This window comes from Dermatophagoides pteronyssinus, unplaced genomic scaffold (assembly GCF_027571235.1).
Source record: "Dermatophagoides pteronyssinus isolate colony J.1.1.1.1 unplaced genomic scaffold, Derpt_VIB-CSIC_2022.12 sq0009, whole genome shotgun sequence".
Taxonomy (NCBI): domain Eukaryota; kingdom Metazoa; phylum Arthropoda; class Arachnida; order Sarcoptiformes; family Pyroglyphidae; genus Dermatophagoides; species Dermatophagoides pteronyssinus.
Window position 1 is genome coordinate 1,901,445 of NW_027461533.1, and position 15,733 is coordinate 1,917,177.

At 26.9% G+C, this 15,733-nt stretch overlaps 4 protein-coding genes and 2 long non-coding RNA genes across 7 annotated transcripts; 3 read left to right on the forward strand and 3 right to left on the reverse strand.

Annotated features, from left to right (window-relative positions):
• The first annotated feature begins 256 nt into the window (after positions 1-256).
• Positions 257-4,632, forward strand: LOC113792089 (uncharacterized). Its single transcript, XM_075821289.1, has 3 exons — positions 257-403; positions 464-1,552; positions 1,617-4,632. The coding sequence occupies exons 2-3, from the start codon at positions 622-624 to the stop codon at positions 4,514-4,516; spliced, it is 3,831 nt and encodes a 1,276-aa protein (XP_075677404.1). The 5' UTR covers positions 257-403; positions 464-621; the 3' UTR covers positions 4,517-4,632.
• A 120-nt stretch (positions 4,633-4,752) lies between these two features.
• Positions 4,753-5,882, forward strand: LOC113792072 (uncharacterized). Its single transcript, XM_027341945.2, has 2 exons — positions 4,753-5,445; positions 5,527-5,882. The coding sequence occupies exons 1-2, from the start codon at positions 4,761-4,763 to the stop codon at positions 5,814-5,816; spliced, it is 975 nt and encodes a 324-aa protein (XP_027197746.2). The 5' UTR covers positions 4,753-4,760; the 3' UTR covers positions 5,817-5,882.
• Reck (Reversion-inducing-cysteine-rich protein with kazal motifs) lies at positions 5,719-11,696 on the reverse strand. Of its 2 annotated transcripts, XM_075821291.1 has the most exons (9): positions 11,474-11,696; positions 11,051-11,261; positions 8,445-8,608; positions 8,159-8,371; positions 7,408-8,092; positions 7,141-7,351; positions 6,894-7,091; positions 6,607-6,823; positions 5,719-6,548 (listed from the first exon to the last, which is right to left on the reverse strand). In XM_075821291.1, the coding sequence occupies exons 1-9, from the start codon at positions 11,489-11,491 to the stop codon at positions 5,835-5,837; spliced, it is 2,631 nt and encodes an 876-aa protein (XP_075677406.1). In that variant the 5' UTR covers positions 11,492-11,696; the 3' UTR covers positions 5,719-5,834. The 2 variants fall into 2 exon arrangements, with proteins under 2 accessions (XP_075677406.1, XP_075677405.1); XM_075821290.1 differs by lacking the exon at positions 11,474-11,696 and having other exon boundaries at positions 11,051-11,402.
• Positions 11,697-12,117: 421 nt separating this feature from the next.
• On the reverse strand, positions 12,118-13,202 carry LOC113791822 (uncharacterized). The gene is made up of 2 exons (XM_027341656.2): positions 12,991-13,202; positions 12,118-12,739 (listed from the first exon to the last, which is right to left on the reverse strand). Exons 1-2 carry the CDS (start codon positions 13,153-13,155, stop codon positions 12,542-12,544), a joined length of 363 nt encoding a protein of 120 aa, XP_027197457.1. The 5' UTR covers positions 13,156-13,202; the 3' UTR covers positions 12,118-12,541.
• Positions 13,203-13,361: 159 nt separating this feature from the next.
• LOC142645318 (uncharacterized) lies at positions 13,362-14,539 on the reverse strand. The gene is made up of 2 exons (XR_012846484.1): positions 13,778-14,539; positions 13,362-13,713 (listed from the first exon to the last, which is right to left on the reverse strand). It is a non-coding gene; the product is annotated as an uncharacterized LOC142645318 (long non-coding RNA).
• LOC142645317 (uncharacterized) lies at positions 14,440-15,670 on the forward strand. The gene is made up of 2 exons (XR_012846483.1): positions 14,440-14,813; positions 14,920-15,670. It is a non-coding gene; the product is annotated as an uncharacterized LOC142645317 (long non-coding RNA).
• The last annotated feature ends 63 nt before the right edge of the window (positions 15,671-15,733 follow it).

Here is a 15,733-nt window from a genome sequence, read left to right on the forward strand (position 1 = left end):
ACAAAACAAAAAATCCATTTAAATTTCGACTTGATAAATTTTGATTTTTCAACAGTTGTTTTGTTTCGAATCAAACAAGTTTGATTTCACGTAACGATTCTGAAATATGTGATGCCAAAAAAAAAATTTTGGATTCACACAAAATTATGTTCGAAAAATACTTTCGATGTATGAATTAGTCACTTTTTTGTACGAATTGATGTTCGAATACTCAAAACTCCTCCCACTACCTTACTTTTGCTGTATACAATTCTATTCCTCAAAATTATTTTCCATTTTGTTGCTTATGTAAAAAACAAAAGCGACTCTTTGTTTTCATGCCATATTTTTTAAAATAAATTCTAAAAAAAACAATAATAATATAATTCATGATTGTTAATATTTTCATTATTTTGAAATTTTGGTAAGCAAAAATTAAATGTGATTGTATTCAAGATTCTTTATTTGTTTCATATTTTAACAGGTTTTTATTACAAATTCAACAACGATAACACCGATTCATTGGAGTCAATCATTCTGATTTTATTCTTAATAAGAATGTTCTCCAGATTATAATATCTTATATATCTTCCAAACAACGTTTGTTCTTTTTTTGGCTTTTGATAGTTTTGTTGAAAAAACATGTCTTCATCGTTAACATTTCAACAATCAATTCTTCGAACTATTGTTTCGAAGATTTGTCATGATGTCGGGTGGCATTCTGCTCATACATCCACATTAAATGTTCTATCTGATCTACTTGATCATTATATGCGACGTTTATCAATATTGGCAGTTGATGCAGCAAATCTTGCAGGACGCAATGAACCGACCATCGAAGATATGTTCATGGCATTCAAATATATAGCTATTGATATGAACCAATTGAAAGATTATGTTTTAAATGTTGAATCATCACCGCTAGAATTTGGCCTTCCTGTTTATCCCATACCAAATCGACCAAGCCGTTTATTTGATCATTGTGATCCTGATGAAGAGCGGCCAGAATATTATGACGAATGGTTACCTTCGTTGAATTGTACCAAATATATCAAGTCTGATTCAAATGAACATGATAAATCCATGATTTCAGCTGACGAAAACCCAGTTGTTTCAAATTCCGAAAAAAATGCTCAACAACAACATGAAGATAAACCTGCCGAAACATCGAATAAAATAATTTCGGACAACGATAATGCACAGAAAACGGATAAAAATGATGATGAAATCGAAACAGAAACAGTTGATGATGATCAAAAGACTAAATTAGTTTTCAAATTTAGTTTGGGAAAAAGTTTGGACGAAAATCAATCTAACGCCAATCAAGAAGGAAATGTACAAAATGGAAACGATAATATGAACAAATTAGCTTTGTATCAATCAGCTTCAGCGAATGATTTGGTTAATCATTTAATGTCATCAAAAGCTTACATGCGTTTATTATCAAATACTAGTTCCGGTTCATTGTTACCTAATTTGGAAAATCAAGAAACAAGGAAAACATTACGTTTCCCTGATACTCAACGTTTACCAAATGATCATATAAGCAGAGAAAATTCGCCCGAACCTGGTGGTATATTACAAAAAATGTTTTATTTATTTACTTTAACATTAATCATTCTTTTTTTCAATAACAGAACCAGAGAATGCCGATTTCCCTGTTAATAATCCATTAAATGCTATAAATAATAATATTGATTTGGATATAAATTTGAAAAAATTGAAAAAGTTATCCAATGTTAAAAAACCAATCAAAATAGGATCATTAAGCTTGGATGAATTCGGTGAATCAGTTACACCAAGCATTAAAGTCAAAGAAATAAGATCAAATAATAAAGAGCGTAACAAAAAAGAAGGCACTGAAAAAATTTCTAGGCTGAAAAAAGCAAAACTTGATAAGCCATTGAATTTCAAATTTACAATTTCTAGTGAAGATAAAATTGTTGCTAGCCAGGACAATAGCAATGCGGAAACAACGACTCCTGTCAAAAAACGGCAATACAAACGTAAAGATAAACAACCGAAAGAAAATGTTGAACGTAAACCAAAAAAAGTTCCTGTCAAAAAATCTATTCAAAAACAAAAAGCATCAAACAAAAATGATTTCGTTCCATCTCCTCTTCAAAATGCATCTTTTGGCTCGAATTTATTTCCACCTAAAAATTCCACAGACATGACAGATAATCCATTCGATGAGAATGAAGCAGCCGAAACATTGGTATCCATTTTTGAATCTAAAGAGGCGAAAAAAGAAAATAATGATTCATTATCAAATATCAGTGCAAATGAACTCGATTTGGATGATTCGAATTCAAAACTTACATCGACATCGAATAAAAGTTCTCGTCTTAACAGCACTATCAAACGTAACAAAAACACCAATCAGAAATTCAAATCAGCTGAAGTAATTAATAGTTCTGATGATTCTTCAAGTGATGATAATATGGATGTTGATAAAAATCCTGTTTCATTGCTTGTTAATCAATCTGATCTTGATGAAAATATGATTTCAACCATTAATCGTAGACGACGTAATTCTAATTCTTCTTTATCATCAGTTTCTTCAAATTCTTCAAAATCATCTAGGTCCACCGCTATGATCGATACTGGTATGGATATCGATGATGGCAAACACGTTAGTAAAGCATTCAATGAGGAACATCATATCAAAAATAAAAAATCAGGCGAAGAAAAATCAAAAGAATCAAGTAAACATAAAAAGAATAAAAAACATTCTAAGAATAAACATCGTCATAGTGAAGAAAAACAACATAAAAAACATAAAAAGAATAAAGATAAGGATCGAGATAGAGATGGAGCTAAAATTAAAGAAAAGGATTTCAAACCAAAACTTAATATCAAATTCGGACAAGGACCATTGGATAAGAATCAGGATCTTATTGAATTCGATACCTTGAATCAATTGCCCGACAAACATCCAGCTACAATAAAAGAATTCGATGAAACAAAATCGTTCGATTTCAAAGAATCATGTTTAATTATAAATAAAAATGAAAAGAAATCTTCAACAAAAAGTAAAAAAGTCGAAATGGAAGATAGACACAATGAACTTGTATTCATCAAAGATACTACAATCAAGACAAAAGAAACAAAAACAAAGAAAAATCCTATTATTAGTGTTGCTACATCTTTATTCGATAACGATTCGGTTGGAACATCATCAACTAACAAATTATCTAAAAGCAAGGATATTACGGTCCGTAAAGAAAATAAAAAAGCTAAAAATAAAGATTTAGATCTAATCAAAGGTCATGAAGAATCACCATTACCGTCATCATTGTCAATAAAGCATAAAAAAGAAAGAAGTATTAAAGATTCGAAGAAAGAGAAAGATTCAATACACATTATTAGTAAAAAAGATGAGAATCAAGCCTGTACAGTAATTAGTGAAACAATCAACGTCACATCTGAAACTATTGATAATAAACTTTGGATTTGTCCTCTTTGTGTTAAACCCGATGATGCTACACCAATGATTTGTTGTGATACTTGTGATCAATGGCATCATTATTATTGTCTGGGAATCGATCATGATCCGAATCCTGGTGGCCCTTGGTTTTGTCCAAAATGTTTTGAAAAACAAAAGAAAAAAATGGAAAAGTTTCAAAAGAAGCAAGAAAAACTTAAAGCAAAAAATGAAGATAACATTGTAACAATCACTGTAACCACAAATATTGATGAAACATCCAAACCAAAAAGACCGGTTGGTAGGCCTAGAAAAAATCCACCAATTAATTTGTCTACACCACAGGATTCAGGCTTGACAATTACACCAATCGATCCATCGCCAAGTTTGCTTGTGACACCATCCATGAAATATGATCATAATTTTATAAAGGACCAACAAAGACAAGCATATCTTGCGCCAATTGAAATGATGATGATGAATCCGTCCACAAGTGATATTGGCGGTGTTATTGAAAAACCTGTTCAGAAAAAAGAAATTTGTCCTAAATGTCAAAGTGTTGAAAATCTATCGGTAAATATGATCGGGTGTGATTCGTGTGATCAATGGTTTCATTGGCCATGTGTAGGCATTAATACTGCACCAAGTCCAGATTCTTCTTGGTTATGTGCCAAGTGTATAAAGAAAAAATCAAGCAAACGTTTATGGGCTGAAATTGATTCGGGTTCCGATAATGAGCAACAATCTGCAAAACATCGACGTAAAATGCATCACCATCAACGGCAATCTGCATCATTATCATCATCATCATCATCAGCAGTTATACGAACAAAACCACATATAGAAGAAGATCTTGGCTACATTGATCCAATTGTTGATATACAAACTGATTCGAAACAATCAATATGCGGTACATGTAAACAACATACAAAAAATGATTTGAATGAAGAATGGATAGCCTGCGATATATGTGATGTATGGTATCATTTTGTTTGTGAAAATATTATTAATGCGCCTGATCCTAATGAACATTGGTTTTGTCGACATTGTATTAAAAAGCAGCGAAACATTGAAAATCAAATCAATAATAAATCTAAAAGAAAATTGTAATTAATTAATGCTAATCTTGTTTATGATCGGATTATCGATGCAATTTTTTAGTATTCATAGTACTCATTTTTTTTCATTTTAAAATAATAAATCAATAACTAAATTATATTAATTAATCATTGTTTTGATCGATCGTTTAAATTTACGTTCCATTATTTTTATTTTAAAGAGTGTATTTTTTCTGGATTGAAATTCAAACTAACTTCATAACTTTGAATAGTGACAGAAAAAAACAAATTATACGATGAATAATCGACGATTAAAATCAAAAGCGATTCAATTAAAATATTCAGGAATCGGACGATCAAATGTTCGAAATATGTCAACAATCATACCATTAGATTCGAGTAATTTAAATGAAAATAAAGAAAAAATGATCAACGATGCTATTGAATGTGTTCGAAATGAAATACCAAAAACATTAATGCAAATGGATGAATTCTATAATGAAATTATCAAATTTACTGATGATAATTACGATAAACCGATGACCGAAAATGATTTTGCAAATATTCGTAATGTATGGCTGAAGAAATTGGAAAAATTCTGGCCATTTGATTGTGAATCACAATGTGAATCCAAACAGAATTCAAACAAAACTTTCATCAATGATGAAAAATGTCATCCTTATAGCGAATGTGTTCGACATTTAAACAATCTCCATCATCAATGTTACAATCACTATTCCTTTCTTGAAGCGTTAACAATTTTTCCTGAAATTTCTTCATCTACTATGATTTCAAATGAATTCATAGTACGATTTAGTGATAGACTTCGTGCCATAGTTATTGATCTTGCCGAAAAATTATTGAAAATCAATATGGGTTTTTCTTTTCTAATTCCAAAGACTGAAGATAATGAAGAAAGCGATATTTCGATCGAAATTCTTGATAGAGTTCTTGCTCTAACTTCATATGATTGTAGTATAGGTAATTGTATATAATAAAAAACTTTATTTCGATTGATTGAACATAATTTATTTAATAATTTTTTTTCATTCCAATATAAAGATTTTGATGAAATTTTCAATGAACGTGGTAAATTGATAAGAACAATCAACGAACATCCACAATCAGAGGAAACTTGTTTCATGTTAAATGAATATGATCATGAAACTTGTCTACAAATACAATATGAATTACAAAGCATAATGACACAATGTTATTGTTTATACGATGTAATAATTAAAAATTTTGATAAAATTATTAAAAGTAAACAATCATACAAACGTACCGATAATAATAATATTAATGATAATGATAATTATAATGATGATTATCGTTCAGCATTATATTCATGAATAAAATATATATTTTTTTCAATACCATAATAATAATAATAATAAAATGATATTCAAAAAAATAAATGTTAATGAAATGTTCAATGAATTCGTAATACTACCGGAATCAATGTAAAAAATTTTTGATTTTTTCCATTGTTGATGTTGTTTGATGGTTGTTGAATACCATAATCGAATTTTTTCGTCAATTTTTTCATCATAATTTAATAATGATAATGGAAATTTTAGCTGTACTATAGGTGATCTATTTTTTATTATAATGATTAATCTTGATAATTCTTTTTGACAAATATGATGATTTGATTCGAATTTTGATCGAATCAATACCGTTATAAAACCTGGTGTTAATAAATGTATCGATAATTGACAATCATTGTTGTCCATTAATGATTGCAACTGATGTGATAATGTTCGAATGTTCATTGATTTTTGTCGTAATAATAGATACTGTAAGGTTAATGCATCAGATTGATAGGAAATTTTTTCGAAATAATTTTGATCATAAATAAAATAGGCAATAGAACCACAGAATGGACATTGATTAAATGGTAACCAATTTATATATTGTTCCGGACATACTATAGTTGGACAGAATTTTTTGTCAATTTTAGTATTTGCACTTGTACATGAATCAAAATAATCAACAAAAACATTGGCAGCTTGTGCTGCACATTCCGAATAATAAGTTTGTATATCACGGCCACATACCGGACCAGACATTGAACAATAAACCTATAAATAATTGGAATAGATTGATTAATTCTGAATTGAATTGGATAAAATAACATACTCGACATTTTCCCAAATAAGATACGGTTATATTTTGTACAGTACAAACATTGAAATATTCTTGTCCTTTTGTATCACAAACGGTTATTTGATTGTCTGGAATCATCCATTCAACTTTTTCTGATTGATTAAATTCATTACATAAATCTTGTAATCTTTCGAATGATATTCGTACTTCTTTCATTGCAAACAATTGAACAGAATCATCTATGATACAGCTAAATATTGATGAATTTATTATTTGATAAAAAAAATATAAAATTAAAATTTTAAAAAAATTGAACATACACTTCTTTATTATGTTTTTTTAAACAAATTTTCTTGAAATTATTACTAATTCTTCGACAATTTCGGCCGAATAGGAATTCCATTTCGAATTCAGATTCATCATGAAAACATTCATAAAAACATTTATTCAAATAGGTAAGACCAGTTTTCAGCGAACAAATCGGTTCATAAGTTTCGGAACATTTTGTCATACAAATTCTATGAAAAAAATGCATTAGAATATCCACTAAATGAGTTATATGCTTACAATTGATCATGGATTAATTGTATCCATTCTTGTTTCTCGATGATTGAAGTATTTGAAAAACAATGATAATAACAATCTACTAATGTTCCCATTGAATTACAATAACATTGATGATAACATTCATTTGAATGATTATCATCATCATTTGAAAATTGAATTGTTGGTAATTTTATACTTGTATCTAAAGGTATTTTCAGTTCTGATAGTTTTCCTATAGGTTTTTTAATTTAATTAATAAATAAAGTATACAATTATAACAATTATTACCGATATTGCAAATTTTTGAACACCGAAAACGTGGGCAATCATTTATGAAACATTCATGATTGATTGAACATTGATGATGATCATCCTTTTGGCAGAAACATTCTTCTTTATTCAAACTGGATAAATAGGTAGAAATATCATTATCTGTCATCATTTGATTTAGGTTCAAACATTTTTCGGAATTTTTCTTTGAAAATAAAAGATTTGATGATGATCCTTTTTTCAATTTATTGATAGTATTTTCTAAAAAATCACAAACAATATTTTTATCCAATATTTCAATTTTATTTTGGCTATGATGAAAAAGTTCCGCACAATTTGATTGACAAATTGGCATTGGATTATGATTTTCTTCCATACATGGCTGTATATATAGAAAACAGGCTAGATTTTTCCACATTTCCATTCGATTTTGATTCAAAACATTTGTCGAAAATTCAGTTATATTTTGTTCAATCCAAAAATGAAACAATTTTTCGGCTTGTTTATCAGAATTTTGTTTACAATTTCTTGATGGAAATTTAACTTTATTAAAATGATGACAAAATTGTAATTTTATCGGACATTGATAAGTACATAGATTATCAGCATCATCTAAACATTGATTTAATAATCTTTCATTTGATGATCTTCGACAGAATTGTTCAAAATTTTGCCATGATTCTAACCATTGATTTGAATAGGTCTATGAAAAGAGTAGACACAAATGGATTACGGTTACCTAAAATTCATTTGTTTAAAATTATTTTACATCGTAACAAAGTTTTTGACATTTTTTCTGCAAGGCTCTTTTACAGCAAACAAATTTTGCTGGATTCATTCCACCATAATAATTTGATTGATTGATTAATGATTTGTTTGTTGATTTTTTATTCGAAACATTATCAATATTCTCATGGCCATCATTGTGTTCATTATTACTGTTAAAAAAATCAGATAATAAAAGACAATCCCAAAGTTCATCCTATCATCCAATTACAAATAGATGTTCATCAATTAAACACCATTCAATAAAAATAAAAATAAAATAAACCAACCGTTTCAAAATTAATCAATGGTTGATCACAGAAAATTTCTATTTGATCCAAAATTTTTGATTTATTTCTGCAACCATAATTTTCATCGGTGCAAAATTCATCGAATGATGCATGGCAACCATCTTGACATGATGTATTTAAAGTTAGTTGACAACATTTTCGTGCTATGATGATGATAATGAAAAGTAATATTATCGAGAAGAAACAAAAATAACAACAACAATTAATCTGTCACGAGTTGTGTAGTTTATTTTGTCAAACGGTCAAGTTTTCTAATAGTTTGCATCTCTAATTTTAATAGTTGATTACTTCAGTATTATTAATTATTCATTATTCGATAATTATTATGATTATACATTTAGAAAAATAATAATAATGCATAGTATCGGAAAAAGTATTCAAGCATGAATAAAGTTACATATAACTGATAATGAATATTACATTCAAGTTTTTAATGTATTAAGATTTTATTATATAATAATAATATATTAAGTACATTGGTTGTAATGATAATTCATTTGAATAATTTAGAATAATATTACAACAAAAATCTATTAGTTTTTCTTCATTATTATTATCTTATCATGTAGGATTGTTGTTCTCATTATTATTTTCTTGATGTATTTTTATTCGAATAAATAGTATGCATGCATAGCAAAACTAAACCGGAATATACATTTTATTCATTCAAAATTCATTTCGTAATTTTTATCATTAACAACATCATCATCATCGTATACGATAATTGTTTTCGGATATGAACATAACATGTAAAATATCAACAAAAAAACAATCTATGAAAGAATTTTCATTTAAATAAATGAAAATAGCAGACAAAATAAAACACAACACAACACTTAAAACCTTTGATCGAAAATAAAATAAAAAACTAAAGAATAAACGTGTATAATTATACAAATTCTCAAATCATCAAATGAATCAATTACTGTCAATGTGAAGAAGTGTGTATTCGTGTGTGTTCAGCATCTTTTATAAAAACAAACTAATTTTTTTTTATTGAAAAGTTTGTTTGTTTTTTTTCAAAACAATATGAATTCTATTCCATTCTTTTTGCAAAACAAAACAGAAAATATTCGATAAGAAAAAGAAATAAAGTTCTCGAGTCTTGTCATTAAATGTAAACGATATTGTTTTTCTTTGAATTTTATTCCTTTGAAACAAATAAAATTCAGTTCGATACGATAATGTTCGATTATTATAGTGGCTATTATCATTACTAATTTTTATTTTCCTACATATTTTTCTTTATTTTCTAGAAATTTAATTCTAAATCAATCGATTTTTATTATCGGAATTGGACTTTTTTTTCCTTTCAACTTAATTTTTTTTGTGTTGTATAGAATATATGGGACGAGGTAAATATGAAGTTTTATCGGCTCAAGTCGAATTTACCAGATGTTTTTTTTTGTTTCCGTTTTTTTTTCATTATTGATCCAGCAATCAAAATTGGATAAGAATCCTGTGTGTCATAATCGATATTGAAATTTAATGTGAAAAAATATTTCCTTTTTTTATATTTACTACTACGCAAATTGAGAAGGAAATAAAAAAAATTAATTTGGATAATGTTGTTGCGCACAAAAAGCGCAACTTTTATCAATTGAATAAAAATCGAGGAAATTCTGTAACTTCAAAATAAAATAATGAAGATAATAATAAAAGAAACCAGACTATCGTATAAATTGAGAGCGAAAGAAATTCTATCGCTGATTGCATGTCCGCTCCAAATTTGGTTTTTTTTCGTGATTGGCTTTCGTCATCTAATATATTCAATTTGCTATTCCACTTTTTTTCTCTCCACTACGGTGATAGACAACAACAAAAAAGTTTTCATTATCGAAAAATTATTCCAGATCAAATCAGATAGAAAAGAAAAGAATCGGATGTTAATAATAAATAAGGAAATTAATCATTTATTTGCTTCAACAAAAAAAAAAACTCCAAGATTATATAATTCAATGAAATTCAATGGAAAACAAAACAAAATCACATCTATGTCCATTTGAATTTCAGTAGAAAAATTAGAATCATGTTAATGATGAAGGTGAATGCGAAGTAAACTTGAAATCAAAACAAAATTCTTGTTTGTTATCTCTATTTTTGGTTGAAAAAAATTTCGTAATAAATTTTTGAAATTGAAAAATCGTTTTCGTTAGTCACTGAAAAAAAATCTAAATTAAATTTTCAATAATTAAATCAATATTTTTGTTTCCCATGCGATAAAAAAAATTTCTTTCCGGAATAACGTTAAATCTATTGAAAATATAATTTCAGATTTGCATTCGTGTTTTTTTTTTTGTATGTATACAATGGATTTATTCAATTTCAAATTCAGATTTTTCATTTTTTTTCCTATTCTGATCAACAACAACAGCAATGAAGAGACAACCAGCTCTAATGATAACATATCTATTGAACAGGAAAAATATAATTTGATATTTTAGTTCCTATCTCTTGTGCTCAAAAAACGAAACAAAAACACAAAAAAAAACAGAAAATTCATTAAGATTAAGACAAAACTAATGAAGAAAATGAAAAACGAATATATTTTTTATATGAAATGATTATTATTATTCCCAACTTGCCTTTTTTCAATTGATAACTATTCAATTCTCTTGATGATAATTCACGAATTGTACGAAAATTTTTATATTCAGTAGTTACAATAGACAATTTAGTCGTTAAATTTAAATTCATTTGTTGTCGTTGTTCATTTGAACTTATTTCTTTTATTATTATTATTATTATTACAATTAACATGTTGAATATAATGTTGATGTGCCAACAACATGGTGTCTGAATGTGGGTAGAGAAGAAGGGTGTAGGTGATGGGAAATAAATGTAAGAATATTTTGTTAAAATAGAAAAACATATCATATCATTCACATAATAATAATAATAATTTTTTATGATCATTTTTGTTGAATAATAATAATAAAAAGAATCATTGAAGGATTGTCATTCTTTACATTAAATTCTGCTTACAAACAAACAAAATGTGTACATACCATGTTGAAAATTTGCATTTTTTTGTTTTGTTTTGTTTTTGAAAACAAATCAATTGTATTTTTTAAATGTAGTTATTGTTTATAATCATTCAAATAAAATTTCATCAATTTATTTTTGCCATAAAAATTTACAATTTATTCATTCATTCATCATTTTTTCTCTCTGTTGACAATTTTAGTTGAAAACACATTTGTGATTGAACAAATATTGGTTTCGGACTCGTATTTGAATGATAAAATTTTTTTACACACTCTTATTATTCAATAGTAACAAATCTAGAAAATCTTATCAATTTATGATAATAAAAGTTATCGTAAGGATTTATGCCAACAAAAAAAACATGTGAACAAAGAAATAAATATTGAAATCAAATTTTCTTTTTTATTAAATGAAATAAAAGTATTCAATTTATTCGAAATAATGATTGTTTGAATTGGATTTTTTTTTTGTTTGCTACCCCTTCATAAAAATACATCAGATTCAGTATCATTTAGTATCTTTGATTGTATTGTTTTGTTTTGTTTGTTTGTTTTTGGAGCGGTAAGGATTTTGAAAATTATTTTTTTTGGATAAAAATATTATTTGGAAATAAAAACAATAACGACAACAACAACAACAATAATGAAAAAAAGTGTTCATAATATTCATTTATAGAATAGAATTTAATATTTTTTTTCCAATATTCTGATTGTATTGTTTGTTTGTTTGAACGTTAAAAATTTTACAAATCATATCCAAATTTAAGTGTGTGTGTGTGCATTTTTTTCATAATTTGAATGTATTTATTCATGTAAAAAAAGAAGAAATGAATAAAAAAAACAAATGCAAATTCAAAAGGGGACAAAAACTATCAAACTGAATATTATGAACTAAAAACTAAATCAATCTTCAATTCAAACAATTTATATGTTTTTTCTGGGTTTTTCTGTGGGAAGGTGGTGTTAATTATAATAATGATGATTAGTGAACACTTTTTCCATTATTTTTATTATTATTATTATTTAATTTTATTATTATTAGTGGTGTTGTCGTTGTCGTTGTTATGATTGATGAAATTATAATTTAATTCAACCAGATTTTAATAAAAATGATCGTTTTGATCTTTGATTATTAGCATTAACCATTGTATCTGGTGCACCAATTTCGGATCCTTGAATATTACGTGCAACACGTACCGTATTCATATCATATGCATCATGTCCATTTATCCATCCTAATTGTGGATCTCTTGATGAAGCGCTATCATCACCTGGTAGATCTAAAAGCTAAGATTAAAATTGAAATATAAAAAAAAGGAAAAAAAATATGTCAAACATGTTTGAAAATGATGATTAAATCAATCATAGTAAAAGACAAATGCAAGCAAAAGAAAACTAACAACAACAACAACAAAAAAAATGACAAGAAAAAAGCCGATATTTGTTTTGATAAAAATACCGCAAAAAAAGTTAAATTTTCGGCTTAAAAAATATGATCAAGTAAAATCTGGAATCATAATAAACAACTATCCACTTACAAGACGTAAAATTTCTTTGATTTCTTGCCGTCGCAATTGATCATTACTTCGTGTCGGTAGATATCGTGCCGAAACTTTTGGCATCAATAATGTAACATTCAAAATTATGACGACAATAGCCATAATGGCAAACAATCGGCTAAATTGCATTGAAGTGGCGGCCATTTTATTTTTTTTTTTTGTTTTTTTTTTTGCTGTATAGACATTTGAAATAATAATAATAATAAAGACAATTTAGAAATTAAGAATTTAATTCGTTGATTTTTGTGAAGGAAGTAACAACAACAACAACAACAAAATCTTAGCCATGACAGTTATTGAATCAATTGAAGTTGTTATGATCAATGAAAAAAAATGAAATGATTTAAAACTTAGCAAAATATTAACTCTTGATAATAAAATAATCTGGATCAATATCAATCGAATCAATTAGTAATTTTGTTTTTGTTTTTTTTGCCGTTGATGGTGATTGAGATTTTTTTTTTGTTTCAATCAAAAAGCTTTTTATGGTGGTTATGTATTTTTTAAAAATTTGATTCAAATAAAAATATTACTAAACAATACCTATTGATGTATCCGTTTATATACCCGAATAATTTTTGTTTCTGTGGTCGAAAAAAAATAATCGGTTATCATCATCATCATCATCATCCACCATCAATGTTGTTCTACTACAACCAATCAAGAATCTACCATACACATAGAATTTGTTATTATTGAATTCTGCGTATGTTGAACAAAGAAGAATACATCGATGATATGGGCATACACACAAAACAAAACATACCCATAAATATCGACCAATAGAGTGGATAAGAACTTTTAAAGCTCTAACTTTTTAGCACACATACATACATACATCTATAACCATCGAGAATAACATAAAACAAAAGGCCAAACATGGAACATAGACAAAAATAAAAAAAAGGTTTCCGTTTATCAACTAACTAAAAAAAGACAATCTCATAATCAGATTATTACTCTCATTCAGATGAATATGTAGGTGTTAGTGGGTGTAAAATAACCAGCATATACGAAGTTTATAACAAAAAAAAAAAAAAAATCTCATCACCTTTTTTTCTATCGTAAAGATCGTTTATTTTGTTAAAAAAAACGGATACAAATCTATCAAATTTTCATTGAATATTGTTCTCATGTTACATTCGTTAAACACATATATAATTATTGTTAAATGAATTTGATTAATTGGAATAAAATATCGTACAGCCTCGAGCAAACAGTAACAATGAATTACTTTTTTTTTGGTTTTCATTTGAATGCGGTGTTTCCAATCGAAAAAATAGTTAGATAAATTAACACATTTTCATTGTAAATAAAGAATTCTTTTTTTATTTCAATTTTAATTAGATTTACGAAACGAATAAATTAGGAATAAATAATGTGAGTCCAATCTGAAAAAAAAAAACAATGACGATTTTATTTTATCATTTTATTGAAATGCCGAAATCGAATACTCTTTGCCATTTTATGGAAAGATCAAAAGAAAAATTTACTTGATTATGATCAATGATTAAACAACAAAAAAAACATAGAACAAATCGATGAAACATCTGGAATATATCTTGTTTGTTTGTTTGTTTTTTTTGATACAGTTTATCTCCATCATCGTTTGTTTTGTTAATCTATCGGTCAAATATTATCATTGATTGATTATCATTGATCGAGAATACATGTTCGAGTGATGGATGAAAATTATCCTAAATTCAAACAATAAAAATTTAGTGTTTTTGATTCAATTAATTTGAGGGGAAAAAACAAGAAAATTTATATTAATTTTCAGTATATAATCTCCATATCCTGAGGTATGTTATCATAATCGACATATTTGAACTTTTTTTTTGCAAAAGAATAATTAATCAACAATTTATTAATCCGACATTTGTAATTTGTTGACTTTATTGATCATAGTTTTTTTTGGATTAATGATAAGTGATAACGAATTTTACGGCCATAATTATCCGTTGTACACTGAAAAAAAACCCTCTCTTTCCCTCCCCAAATCGGACGGAGGAGAAGCATATGCAAAAATTTTTGCATATGCTTCTTCCACTCAGGCGATGTGATGGTGTTGCTGTCGAATGCAAAATTCACTCATATTTACACATTTAAAGTATTTGGATAGGCCTACACTCTGTAAACGAATGGATTTTTAACATTTTCGATTGTTTTTCGATTGTTTTTTGAAATGTAAATTTTAACATTGATTTTTTGGTTTCGGACTAAAACTTTGATAAGTTATATCCGATCCATCAATTCAATCGATTAAAAAATCATATCCTGATCAAGACACTTCTGCAAAATTATGTCTTAAAAGAAGAATCAATCCGAATCATCTTATTTATTTAACAAACGAAAAATTATCAAAAATCATTGGAAGCTATGGCCGAAAGCTGTCACTGTGAAAAAACTCGATTTATTTTCGGAAAATTATTTTCATTCAATCTTATTATTCAAAGGATGCAAACTAAATCTTGAAATTTAAAAAAATGATTTCAAATTTAAAATTATATTCGTAACAGACTAAATATTAAGGTAATTTCATTATATTGACATCATTGTATTTCACTTGATGAAGTTTCCCATAACGATTCTTTTTTGTTTCATCGAAACGGATTATCATTTGTAAATTAAAAAATTAAAAAATAAAATTTTAATTTGATCAATACATTTTTTTAAAAATTGATTTCAAATTCAAAATTAAACGCGTAACAGGCTATATGAA